At 44.7% G+C, this 13,935-nt stretch overlaps 1 protein-coding gene across 2 annotated transcripts in view; it reads right to left on the bottom strand.

The window, feature by feature from the left end:
* FAM184B (family with sequence similarity 184 member B) overlaps positions 1 to 13,935 on the bottom strand; it is a 132,962-nt gene that overhangs the window by 67,084 nt on the left and 51,943 nt on the right. For both annotated transcript variants that reach the window (XR_013367244.1, XM_077876774.1), the window contains exons 2-5: positions 3,038 to 3,790; positions 2,113 to 2,248; positions 819 to 958; positions 76 to 282 (exon numbers count right to left, since the gene is read on the bottom strand). Coding sequence is in view for 1 of the 2 variants with exons in the window: in XM_077876774.1 (XP_077732900.1) it covers positions 76 to 282; positions 819 to 958; positions 2,113 to 2,248; positions 3,038 to 3,790 (1,236 nt within the window). In the remaining variant the exon portion in view is untranslated. The remainder of the gene's footprint in view (positions 1 to 75; positions 283 to 818; positions 959 to 2,112; positions 2,249 to 3,037; positions 3,791 to 13,935) is intronic.

The raw sequence follows: 13,935 nt of genomic DNA, 5'->3' as shown, positions 1-13,935 counted from the left end.
AGAAATACAAGAGAAAAGGAGGGAGGGAGATGAAAGAAGAGAGAATCCGAACAGGATCTCTGAAGGGGGTCCCACCTTCTGCAGCTTTCTCCTCTCTGCCTCCACCGAAGAGCGAACAGACTTGATTTCTAGGGTATGTTTCTTCACCAAGTCTTCCAGCCGCTTCACTAACTGGTCTTTGAGATGTTTCTTCTCCTCTTCTGTCTGATGTTTGATTTTACGAAGGTCTTCTTCATATTGTTGCTTCATATATTCCATCTCCGTATTCGCCTCTTTCTTGGTCTGTAAAAAAAGAAAAAGGCCCTTGTAAACCTGCCAGCATGAGGCGGGGAGCAAGGAATTGCCATTGGTACAACATTTACACGCTGATTTTACAGCATGTAGTACAAGATGCCATAAAGTTCGTAAGACCGTATTTCTCATCTTCGTAAGAGACTTCACTCTATCCACCATCAGCAAAGGGCTCCTTAGAATTGTGTACCTCTGGTCACAGGAGCAGACGTTCCAGCCCACTAGGGCGGTGTCTCAAGAATGCTTTACTTGTTTCAATTTGGAACCAATAGTGGGAGTCCTGTGCAAGTTTCCAGTTTCCCAGGAGCCAATGATAGAAGTTGGGAGAATTTTGCTATATTCCTTAGTAGCCTAATTCCAAGTGGCAAGAAGTTAGCTGGAACTTCACACCCACACATCTACCCCTAAAACCATGGGACCTGCTGCTGCCAAATGGTTGTCATAGTTGGAGACTGGCCTCTACCCAAAGCTCAATCTGGCAAAGCCTCCTGTGACTTCTCCATTCCCAGGAATGGGTCAGACATTACCTGTACGTCTGGGCCTCCTTTGGTGCACAAACACTCCTTGGGAAGGCTTGGGTCCTGCTGAGGATGAAGACTGCGGCTTTCAAGGTCATTCGCCTTCCCTAGGGCTTCCTTCTCTGAAACTAGTTCCGTCTTCATGTCATCTGCAAGTGTAAGTTTTAACATCATTTAAAATGCCCCTGGCCTTGACCTTGTACTCAAGGTCTTCTGCAGCCAGGTACCCATTCTGCTCTTTGACTATTTTGCCCGTCACTGCCTAGTGGACTTCCTGCTCGGTGGCCTTCTGGCCCTCAAGCGCTGTCAAAGTGGTGATTGTCGTCTTTGCTCCTGCAGCATCCTGAGTTCAAACGGTTGCCCTGTTCTAGCTTCTTAAACTAATTATCGTCAAAGCTTTTTGATGGTGCTTTCCATACGTTGAAAAAAACATTGAGCACATTCCCGGATATATATACTTTCGAAAGATTTAAATGCAAAGCATAAGACAAAAAATAAATATAACTAGAAATGCTCATTGTTTTCTTCCCATATTCTCAGGAGGTATCCATGCCCTACTTTTGAAAACACTGCACTAAATCCTCCACATACTCCTGGTTCCAACTCAAACCTCTCCTCCTCCACTCTTTTCCAGCCCATGGTGACTTCTTTCCCGGACACTTCGTTCCCTTGTTGCCTGGGCCACCATATGATACCATATTGCTCTGGGCTGTGAAGTCACTGTCCCATATGCTCCCTAGGGGCAGAGCCCATGTTTTGTGCCTTTGTTACATCTCCTAGTATCAAGCTGATCACACTGTGGGTATTCAAGAACTTTCTGATAAAAGACTCTACTGGAAGGCACTCTGCAGTGGCCTCGAGCTAGTGGCCTTGAGGTAGCCACTTAGCCTTCCTCAGCCTCGTTTCTTCATCTTGACCATGGGGGACACTGATGACACCCGCTCACAGACCTATTGGAAAGACCCAGTAACGAGACTGTGTGAAATCATGGGAAAAATACGAAGTGTTGCTTAAGCATGGATGAAAAGCCAGGGCGGAGAAGTTCGGGCATGTGGTAGGCCCAGGGAAGAAGTATTTGAGGGCAAAAGGTCCCTCTGTATCATGCCTTTTAGCTCTCTGTATTGTGGCAGCTCTGGGAGGCAGCTCACCTGTCCCCTCCTGGACTGAGCTCACCTACCAGGAGTCAGATCACACAGCTCTGCCCCTCGCTCTGCTCCCTCCACGTCTCAAGGCTGCAAGAAGCACCAGCCAACCTGACAGCTGCTCTTCTCTGTGTAAAAAAACCCGTGGCAGTGCATCTCACCAGTTTTCTGGCTCACGGGACGCTCCTGCAGCATCAGTCTGTCTTTGGCAATAGCCAGCTTCTCCCCCAGTTTTTTTGCAGTGCTTTTCAACTCTGAGTTCTCCTGCCGAGCCTCCTTGAGCTGCACATCCAGGTCCTAAAAAGACAGAAAGGGTCTCATTTCTCTGGGGCAGTTCTCTGTGGAGACACGCAATGTGCACAGAACCGGCATCAGATCTGAAAGGTAGGTCAGTGCACAGCGTCAGCTCCTGTCTCTGGAACTCCGTGCCTCCCGTTCATCAGATCCCTACTCATCCTGATGGGCTGTGTGACCTTGGGCATGTTATTTCACTCTTCTGTAGTGAGGATTAAATGTGAGAAAGCGTCTGGGACAGGAAAAATGCTCAAGGATTATTAAGAATATTAGCTGCTGCAACTTTCAGAGATGGGGCTCTGTGAGTGTGTGGGGTGTGTCAGTGGTCTGGCTCCCCACGAAAGCCAAGCCCCAAGGATTTGGGGACAGGCAAGTCGCTCTGGGATGAGCAGGGCTTTAGAATGAGTTAAGAAACATTAGCTGTAGGCCCAGCGAGATTAGCCTCTAAGCCTCTCAATTTCTAGACAAAAACTGTCTTCTTCTCTGGAAACTCTAAGTGTCTAAGCTCTCTGGGGTCAGGGACCTTGTCCGGCTCGCCATGGTCTCCCACCCATAGCCCGGGCCTGGTACGTAGGAAGCACTCCATAAATACATCCTCACAGAATGTACTTGGATGCAAGGGAAATAATAGGAATCACCTGGATAGCTGTCAAGTGCCCTGCACAGTGGCTGACACATAGTAGGTGTTAAAATCAGGGACTGACCCAAAAAATAAAAAAATAAAAAAATAAAATAAAATCAGGGACTGTATTTCTGATCCCAGTGGAAAGCCATCAAGAGACCATGCCTTACCTGAGTCCTTTCTTTCAGCTTCTGGGCATACTTCTTCAAGTCACTTATCTTACGGCCTCGGTGCTCCAGATCCCCCTCCAGCTTCCTGACCTGGGCCTGCAGGGCCGACTCCTGGACCTGGAAGTTCTTGCGGAGGTCCGTCTCCTTCTCCTGCCACTGCCACAGGGCCTCGCTCACCGACTGCTGCATGGCCTGCCGGATGGTCTCGGTGTCCCGCTCATAGGTGGCCTGCAGCTCCTCTGCCTTGCGGGCGTAGTCCTTGCTCAGCTGCTGGTTTTCTGCTCGCAGCCGCTCCACCTCCAGCAGCACCTCCCGCATCTCGTGGCTGTGGCCTGGCTCTCCCTTGGGCTCGGGGCCCTCCTGGGAAAGCCGGCCCCACTGGGGTGCCTCGTGGCTCGTCAGGTGTCGGAGCCTCTTCTCATAGTCAGCCTTGAGCTCCAGCATCTCCTTGGACAGGGTGAGGACCCGCTCAGCGTGCTCGGCCTCCACCCTCAGCTCCCTCTCTTTGGTCTCCAGCCTGCAGGAGGCCGACTGCGCCAGGGCCTCCTGTGTCAGCCTCTTCTGCAGCTCCAGGGCGCTCTCCAGGGCCTCGATGCGCTGGAGCAGGGCCTCCTCCTCCACATGGCCCTGTTCCTGCTGGAGCCTGGCCTTGGTCTCCGCCACGGCATTCTGGAGTTCCTCCTGGTGGGCTTCCCGCAGAGCCTCCATGCTGGCCTCCGCTTCATCCTGGCGGGTATTGAGGGCGTAAATCACCTGCAGGAAAATCCACAGAGCCGGGTGAATGTCTGTGAGGGGCAGCGTGACCAGAGATGCTTCTCCTCCATGCCAGTGACTGAGGCTGATCCCCGGCAGCACCTGAGAAGAGGACTTGTGTGGAAGTGATTTATTGGAAATTGTCCCCAGGAGAAACCTACAAGGAGGCAGGGAGTGGCGGGAGCAAAGTCTAGGCAGTGATAACTCTTAAAAGCCACAGAGGGGAGAGATCTGTGGCAGAGATCCAAAGGGGACCTCTGGAGTGTCAAGGAAATCCAGAAAAGGGTTTAAAGGTTCAATCTGAGGGCGCCTGGGTGGCTCAGTTGGTTAAGCGTCTGCCTGCAACTCAGGTCATGACCCTGGGGTCCTGGGATGGAGTCCCATGTCGGGCTCCATGCTCAGCAAGGAGTCTGCTTCTCCCTCTCCCTCTGTCCTTCCCTGTTTGTGTTCTCTATCTCCCTATCTCTTTCTCAAATAAATAAAAATGAGATCTTTAAAAACAAATAAATAAAAATAAATAAATAAATAAATAAATAAATAAATAAATAAATAAATAAATCTAGCTCCAGTTTGTGAGAGAAAAAAAGAATACTTTGGGACACAAAAACAAACAACCCCTTTAAAAAAAAAAACCTAACAAAACATCAGAAAATAGACCTCAACAACATATAAAAAGGATTATATACCATGACCAAGTGGGATCTATCCAAGGAATGCAAAGTTGACTTAACATCTAAAAATCAGTTAATGGAATATACCATATGAACAGACCAAGAGACAAAGCAGCACACAATTGTGTCAACAAACAGAGGAAGAGCCTTTGATCAAGTACACACTCCTTGGTGATAACAACACTCACCCTAGAAATGTATCCACGGTGTAAGACTGCTTCTCCATAACTTTAGGAACAGGATATAGACCTTTATTACTACAGAGAAGAGAATGAGGGAGGTGGGAGCGTGGTGGGGCGCAGGGATCCACCTGAGCAACAAACAGATAGATGTTTAGCCACAGGGAAAAACTACATGTAGGACAGGCATGGGGAAGAAAATCAAGAATTCTGTACTGGACAAATTAAACGTGATCGCCTCCTGGAGATGGCATCAAAGCAAACAGACATTTCTGGAGCTCAGAGGAGGAAGCCTGAGCTAGAGATGAAGGGGATGGGGAATCAGGATGGCTCCATTGTGGCTGCTGTTTGCTTGATGTGAGTCCAGAGTGTATCTGCCTGATGACGGGAATGACCCCAAAGAGAACCCAGAAGGGCCACCCCCAAGAATGAGAATAGATAAAGTCAAAATGCCTGAAGAGGGGAGCACAGAGAGATGGGTTTTGAGCAGGGAAGACACTGCTCCCTGCTCAGTGGGGAGTCTGCTTCTCCCTCTGTCCCTCTCCCAGCTCCTTCTCTGTCTCTCTCTCTCTCAAATAATATCTTTTATTTATTTATTTTTAAATATTTCATTTATTTATTCATGAGAGATACACAGAGAGCAAGGCCGAGACACAGGCAGAGGGAGAAGCAGGCTCCATGCAGGGAGCCTGATGCAGGACTCGTTCCTGGAACCCCAGGATCACACCCTGAGCCGAAGGCAGATCGCTGAGCCACCCAGGCATTCTTCTGAAAAGTCTCCACCACACAGTTGCAAATCCTTAACCTTTACGGGTTTGCTATTTTTCCCTTGTTCCTGAGTGTTGTGTACTGAACTGGGCTTGAATTTCATTATCAGTTTCCCACTACTTAGTAAGACTTTACTCATGGCTTTCAAACTGTGTTCCTTGTAGCCCTGAGTTCCTTGATGAGAGACTGAGGGCCATTGTAGGGAACTTGGTGGAGGAAAAGCAGGTGGAAACCCCTCTTGAGTCAGAGAAGAACTGCTTTTACACTGGGGTTATCCTGACATGGAGTTTAGAAAGAATCTAAAAGGTTTCTATTGCTTTAAAACAGTAAAAAATAAAACAAACAAACAAACAAACAAAAACCCTGAAAACAACCACAGGGGCTTAGATGATTATGAGATAAAGTAGACCCATCAGAAACATAATATGAAAGGAAATTTTGGGTAATTGTGTATGTGTGTGTGTGCATAATTAAGAAGCAGTAGTTGAAGAAGGCCAAATGACAGCACTAGAACTATCACCTGTGATACATTTCCTAACAGTTTATCTTGAGACTGCAGAACTCGAGAAAGAGGAACCATATACCCACAATGCTGCCAAAAATCTTATTTTTCACTGTCTACATGTGACATAACTATTAGTGGGTTGTCTGTATTCTTCCCTGAAATGTAGGCTCCATGAGAGAAGATCTTGGTCTTCTTTGTTCATTACTATTCATTCCCAGTGTCTGGATCAAGGTGGATACTCTTAAAATATTTCTTATATGGATGAGTGAATGAAGAAGAGATCAGAGCTCTGTCTTAAACGATGTAGTTGTAAAGGTGTGAGACAGGCTTAACATTTTGTGAATTCTTGGGAGAATAGGCACTGCCTTGAGAATTGTCAATCTAACACTCTGTGAGGGCAAGGACAAGGGAAGGAGTCCCCTTCCCCTCCTAGGAAGACCCTCTCCCCAATGAAATGAAGCTTCTGTCCCCACACTCTTCCCTCTCATCACCCTTGCACACAATTTGGCCATCTTTGGTTTCTATGGCTTCTCATGGCTTGCATCTAGGAGTGTATCTGGAATAAGTGAATGTTGAAACTGGTATCCCACTGGCTGCCATTTGTATTAATAATAAATACTATTTTTCCAGGGTTTACTATGTGCCTAGCCCATAGGTGCTGTAAACATACTCATAATCTCAGAAAATCCTCAGAGCAACGTTGCAAAGTTGGTATTTTTCTCCTCATACTAAGAATGAACATTTGAGGTTCAGAGAAGCTTAGTAACTTTCACAAGGTCATAAGAGACAAGAAATTTTGACTAACTCTGAAGTACATGCTCACAACACGGTACTACACTGCACCTCACTGTCCCATTCAACCGTTTATTCCTTTATGCATTTACTGTTCTTCTCAGAAGTGCCAGGTTCCATGCAGGGCACAGAATATGCTGGTCAATAAAACAACTAAATTTGTGGCCTCAAAAATATTATAATTTAATGGGCGAGTCAAACAAGAATCTGTAAAGTTCCAATATCTTGTAAGTGCTATGAGAGGGATCAGCACCAGTTACTATGGAAACACAGAAGGGGTCTAATAGGAAAGACTTCCAGGAAAAATTAGCCTTGCCTATGCAACTTTGGGGTGACCTATTCCCTTTTACATGCCAACCTTCATATGGGCAAGAACAATATAACTTCTGTGTGTTGTCTCATAGGCACTTGGGAGGAAGTTGAGTGCATCATAAGGTTCATAAGGATTTATGCTTTCTTTCCACAGAGTAGCTGCAGGGCAACAGCTACTGAGCAGAGCACATTTCCTAGCCCCCTTGTATCTATAGGGAACCATATGACTAGTAATTGCCAACGGAATGTAGCCAGAAGTACTGATGTCATCTTGGGGCCAACACTGGGGTTAAGGTGACGAGGAGGGCTAAGAAGTGGGCATGTATCTTCCACAGTCTCATTTTTCCATCTGCAAACTTAATGGACAGGCTGCAAAGACTTTAGAAGAAGGTAAAATACAAGATGGAAGGCACCTGGGTCTGCGATGACTGAACATATCTACCCACCAGGAGTACTGGCATTGATCTTTATATAAGCAAGAAATAAGCTATTGCGTTGGGCCTCTGAATCTTGGCATTTATTTTTTCCAACAGCTGCTATTACCCTAGGAAAACTCACAGGACTCAGCATATAATCATAATCCTATGATTATAGTGAAAAGATATAAAGTAAACTCAACAAAGGGAAAAGATGAATGGGGAGAATGGGTCTGAAGGAAACAAGGCTCAAGCTTCCAAGAGTCCTCCCCCTGTGGGGTTCTTTCCCTGTACACTCTCACAGGACTTGCTTAATTTCCCCTTCAAGGAGTCGTAACAACATTTGTGAAATACTGTTTACCAAAGGAGCTCTTTAAAGACTTAGCAAGGTTTTTAATTGGGGGCTAGTCAGGTTGGCAACTTCTACTGGCAAACCAAAATTGCAGACTCCAAGGAGGAAAGCAAGTGCTCAGCATAAATCACATCGTTTGCATAAACAGTTTAGGCATAGTGAGTCACTCTTAACAGGGTGGTGGGAACCCTCTGGAGATCCAAGTTCCCAGATGCTGAGGACCACTTTGCAAGATGACCACTTGAAGCATAAGCTGTCTCAGGCCTGCTATGTTAACTCTTTCTGCACACCTAATACCCAACTGATAAAGATTCTCTTCAGTAGAGATGGCTTGTGTCATGAGTAAATCTGAACTTAAATGAAGTTTTCATAGTGAAGAATAAAACACCCTTGAAAAGGTTATTCCTTGAAATTTGGCATAGGTGATTCCATGAAGGATAAAATCAACTACTGGTGTTGGTGGTGATCTGGGAGAAAGGAGTTCCAACATGCACCTTTATCTATAGAACAGAAAACTCAGTTGAAGATCCTGTATATCATGATACCACAAAATCACTCAATGAAGAAAGAACCCAAATGTTGCACCCATTTGAATAAGAGCCACTGTCCTCAGGGTTTTGAGGACTATAACCATTTCCAGCATTTGCTCATGTGAGTCTGCTCTGTCTTGTGGAAACTCTCCCCACATGCACACCCTTGAATTAACACAACATCAGAGGTAGCAGAGAAGGTATCACACTGTGGGTGAGTATACAGTGTCTGAGGGTACACTGGCTATGCATATTTACTCATGTTGTCTTGCAATTAAAAGTCCCCAAATAAACCCCAGAAGTGGTCTGCTCCAATTGTTGTTTGGCCAAGATCCAGTTACAGGGCTCCTACTGTTCAAGGAGTGCCAGAACCACTTCACTTTCCCCTGATGCCCTTACCCAGAAGGTTACTCCAAAGATCTTGTGTACACAACCAAGAAAGTATACTATGTTATATCTCAACTCATATTATGTTCCTCACTGGCTTATATGTACATACATGATTTTTTTACTTAACAATAGATCTTGGACGTTATATAATTCTGTACATAAAGAGATGCCTCATTTTTAGTTTTGGCTGCTTCATATGCCATTGTATGGATGTGCTATAATTTATTTTTCTGCTCCTTGCTGATAGACATTAAGTTATGACTCCATGGAAGATTATTCATATGTTTTTATTTCACTGTTATGAAGCAAACATCTTTTCATTTTTCCATTCCTGCCAGTAAGCTTGAGATCTGCTTTTTACTTAGGAAATTCCAGAGCTTGGCCTTCAAAAAAACTCAGGTCTTCATAGTTAATACAGAATCCTAGTGAAGAGATGGAAGAAGAGTCCCCTCTCCCTATGGGAGGAGAAAGAGATGCCATTTTGTGTCATAAAACTAAGTCAGAGAATTTTGGGAACATTCAAAAGCATCAGACTTGTCTTCCCGTGTGGCATGGAGACGTGTATGAATGTTCATGGCTGTGAACCCCTGAGGCGACTCCACTGGGACATCCCACCCACTTTCAAGACATCCTCTTCTTTTTCTACCCTTTCCACTTCCTCACGCTTGCAAATTTGCTCTCTGAGCTTGACCTTTCTTTCTTCTCCTGGTCCAATAGTCTGTTTTCATTTTAACTCTACCTCTCCTGCCTTTTTAACCCTGGATCCCACGGCCAATCATCTCAGCTACCTTCTTTCTAACATCCTCAAACCCTCTGTCCATCTTATCTTTAGCTTCACATCCTTGGTATTCAAAACAGCATATCAACCCAACCACTGCAGCTCTTGTAAAATGCAATTAAGAGTGTCAATCTCTGAATCACTATATTGTACACCTGAAACTAATATAACACTGTATGTTAACTAACTGGAATTTAAATTAAAAACTTAAGAAAGAGAAAAAGAAACTTGATCAGTATGGATTTGAGGCTGTCCAGAACATAAAATTTGACCTTGTTAGACTGAAAAAAAAAAGAAAAAAAGAAAGATGCCTAACTTCATCTGTGCCCTCCATGCTGATACCTTTAATCGATACGTCTCACAGTCGTCCTCCATCCCTTTTCCCAACGGAGGCTATTTCAATTCTCTACCATGTTTCATAGGCCACATCTGCAATTCTTGGTCCATTCCTACTCTCCTCCCCTACAGTGTTGTCTCTTGTTTTTTGGAGGAGGGATAATTAAGAGCTTGGGCGCCAGGGCTAGTCAACCTTAGTTGGAGTTCCAGCTTCACCATCTCCTACCTGGTGATCTTGGGCAGGTAATCAACCTCTCCAGAGCTCAATTTCTTAACAGCAAAATGACGTTAACAAAAGCATCAACCTCCTAGGGCTATCCTGAGAGCTACATAAGATAATGCACAGAAATACCAGATACACAATAACTGTGTGATTAATGTACCTGCCATCCAGAGGAAAAAAAGACTTGGATTATTAATCATGAGCTGGGAAAAAGCCAGAGTATTTGGCAGTATTTAGTGCAGTGTTGGGGCAGAAGCAGAGTGGTGCAGTTAAAGAGAGAATGGAAGGCCCAGAAGGGGAGGTGATGGACAGGAGCCATTCTTCCCCAAAGCCACTTGTGAAGGGAAGTAAGATAGATGGACAAAGAGGATCAAAGTAAGTGGGAGTGGGAGGCACTAGAGAAAGGCACACGAGAAGAATTTAAAAGAAAGGAAAGGATACAAGACAAATAAATGTTTTATTTGAAACTATTGGAAAAAAAGCATAAGGAATTTCTCCTTCTGTATAAAGCGTCCTTTAGCTCCCTATAGACAGTAGAGACATCTCATTCACCTTTCTCCCAGGGCACTGTGCACCACTTGATTGTTATGGCCCTTTCATGTCACATCATGGACACTTAGGTGCTCAGTGTTCAAGTCACATGTGAGCTTCATCAGAGTAGGGACGTCAGGGACCATCAGCAGGACCCTTTCTATATTACAGGGTCCCAAGCACCTAGTACAATGCCTGGCCTGATGTGAATTCTCAGAGTGTTTACTGGTAAATAGAAGGAGGACTTTGTAAGGGGCGGTGAGAGATTGAAAGAATAGGGTTCGGGAAAGGAGACCTGCAGGAGCAGAGGCCCTGGAAGTGGGAACACACAGGAAGCAGAGATAACAATGAAAAGGCTAGGCTTGGAGTCTTTCTTGCAGTGCAGATCCTGTTTGTCATTTGATGTATGGAACCAGATGATATTTGCTAGCGGTCTGACCTTGAACGTGCTATCTTGCTGGGTCTGTTTCCTCCTTTGTAAAAGGGGGCGGGGTGGAATAAAGTTCCTGCTTTATAGGTTATTGAAGAATTAAATAAGATACTGCCATACGGTATGTTGCATGGTGCCTGGCTCACAGTAACTGATGCAGGAAAGATGTTGGGGTTTGGGGCTGATGGCCAAGAAAATTCTTGAGACGTGTTTGGTGCAAAAAGGTGGTTTTATTTAAACATGGGGATAGGACCCCTGGGCAGAAAGAGCTGCCCTGGGGTCATGAGGAGTGGCCCATTATATACTTTCAAGTTGGGGGAGGTTAGGGATAGCATTAGTCTCTAAGAAATTTTGGAGGGATGCCTGAGCGGCTAAGTGGTTGAGCATCTGCCTTTGGCTCAGGGCGTGATCCCGGATTCTCGGGTTTGAGTCCCACATCAGGCTCCTTGCATGGAGCCTGCTTCTCCCTCTGCCTGTGTCTCTGCCTCTCTCTCTCTCTCATGAATAAATAAAACCTTAAAAAAAAAAAAAAAGAAATTTTGGAAGCAAGGTTTCCAGGGGGAAACCTAAGCGATTTCCCTTGAGGGGGGCCAGTTATTGTTAGGAAAAGGTCATTTATTACTGTCTAATGAAACCCTAGTCATGAGACCCTTCAGATATATATCAGGGTCTTCTGCTTGGGAGATGACTGCCAACAAGTATCTTGGGAGGTAGAAATAAAGGAAGTTTCCAAAGGAATTTTTATATGTTAAAGTAGATTTACAGGATCCCGAGATTGCCTTTTGCCCTTAGCAAAGTATTAACATCAAGGCAGCTGATTTCCTAGAGGAATGTCACTCTGCCTGTTTCAAGGACTTGTCAGAGAGCTGTAGGTAGTAAGGAAATTTCATTTTTCTTTTGCCTTTGCTTCCTATACCAGTAAGCACTCGATGAGACCCAGCTGTTCCTATCATGGTTGTCCATAGGGCACTTTAGGCCAGAAAGAAGTCTCTGTGGCAATGGCATTTCTCTTAAGGAAGGTGATACGGTAGGAGCAATGGGTTCGCTGGAGTGACAGGGACCTAGATTTACCTTCCTTGCAACAGAGATTGCTGGTGTACCCAGTATCTGTTTCTCTCCTTCATCCTTAAAAATAGAAGCCCTAATTTTTCCATGGGCAGTACGCCCCATCTCTCAGCTTCCCTTCCAGCTCTGAGCAGCCATGTGACCAAGTTTTGCCCAGCTGGATATAAGTAGACGTGTCATTCCTTTCTTCCAGGATAAATCCCCTCTATTCCTGAGCAGTTCCACGTAGTGGATGCCAGGGACAAAGGCTGGTACGACAATGAGGTTAGAGGAGCCGGGGTCTCCAATGCCAAGGAAGGCCTTGCCAGCCCTGGATTGATTCCAATTGGACTGCATTTGGGTTTTCTGTCACTCTCAGACAAACTTAATTCCGTTTGATATATATACTTTCTGATTCTTATCTTTTTAAAATTGCTCAAGTTACTTAACTTTTCAGATCCTCAGTTTCTTGCCTTTAAAATAGACCTTTTTTTTTTTTTTAAGGATCTAATAGGATTACATCTCTGAGGTGTCTGGCACATAGTAGGTACTCATTAAATGTTTCTTCTTCCTCTCTTCTCACGCTCTGCCCTCAGAAAGAAGCATCCTCTTTTTTTTTTTTTTTTTTTTGACATACAATCTGCTCCTCCCGCCCTCTATGACTACAATTGTGGAGCACAACTGGCACAGACACACCCTTTCTCTGGGCTTGGTGCTTTGCTTTCTTTCACTTACCACCTACTCAACTGAAACATCAAAGGACTGGCCCGAGCTTCACTTATAAATCCACCTCCTCAGTAGGAGGCCGACTTCAGAATCCATCAGGGGATGTGAATAATTCAACAGCCAAGAGAAATACTGAGCCAGTTTGAAAGTCTTCGCAAGGGCTTTAGAAATCCACTGCTAATGGTCTGATTTCAGAGAAAATTTCAGCAGATGGCCTGTGGGGGTCTTAGAGGTTGAGAATTGTAGGTTTAACAAAGTTATAATTGATGTATTATGTGCATGAGATCTTGAAGAAAAGTTATCCATCAAGTCTGGCAGCGGGAGTCAGAAGTGAAATAAAAAAGGAAGAAAAGAAAGAATATTTATTGAGTGCCCAGAGTGTAAGCTTCACTGGGCCGGGTAATTGACATAGGGCTTTTCAATTAATCTTCTAATGATTCTACAAAGTGAACATTCTCATGCTTATCCCTATTCTAAGATGAGGAAATTGACACTGGGTGGCCTAACTCAACATGTAGAGGTGACATAGCATGGTGCTCGCAAGGAGGCTATACAGCCTACTAGGCTGGGTTCTAGCTCCATCTCTTTCTAGCTCTGTGACCTCAAGGATGTGATTGAACCTCTCTGATTCTCAGTCACCTCACCTATGACGTGGAGAAAACAATACCTCATAGATTTGCCTGAACATTAAAATGACATAATAAACCAAAACCCTAGCAGCATTCTTAGCACACGGTAAACACTCAAAAAATGCTGTTATTAATTTTTATTATTTATATTGCTGCCAAAAGTCATTGAGCTAAAAAGCGAGGGTGCTAGGATGTAAACCCAAATCCTTCTGGATCCCATATTAAAAGAAATAGAATCATAACCGTAGTTAGAAAAGAGCTGGTAATATTCGCCTTTCAAGATTTTTTGCATTTACTTCATTTTGGAGAATTTACCAGACATGGTGCTGAGCACTGGAGAAACAGAAGAAACAAAATTGTTCTGTTTAGGAACTTATATCAGATATGGTGGATTGTATTATTTGTCCATTTTTCCCCCTTCCCTCCCCTTCCTGGTCATGGCCTGCCCAGTCTGTGGACCTCATTTACTTTTCTTCCCTGCTGGGACTGGCTTATAGCTTGCTTTGATAGAATTTGAGTGGACTTGTTGCAAA

This window comes from Canis aureus, chromosome 2 (genome assembly GCF_053574225.1).
Source record: "Canis aureus isolate CA01 chromosome 2, VMU_Caureus_v.1.0, whole genome shotgun sequence".
Classification (NCBI taxonomy): Eukaryota; Metazoa; Chordata; class Mammalia; order Carnivora; family Canidae; genus Canis; species Canis aureus.
This window is presented reverse-complemented; position numbering and strand designations above follow the sequence as displayed.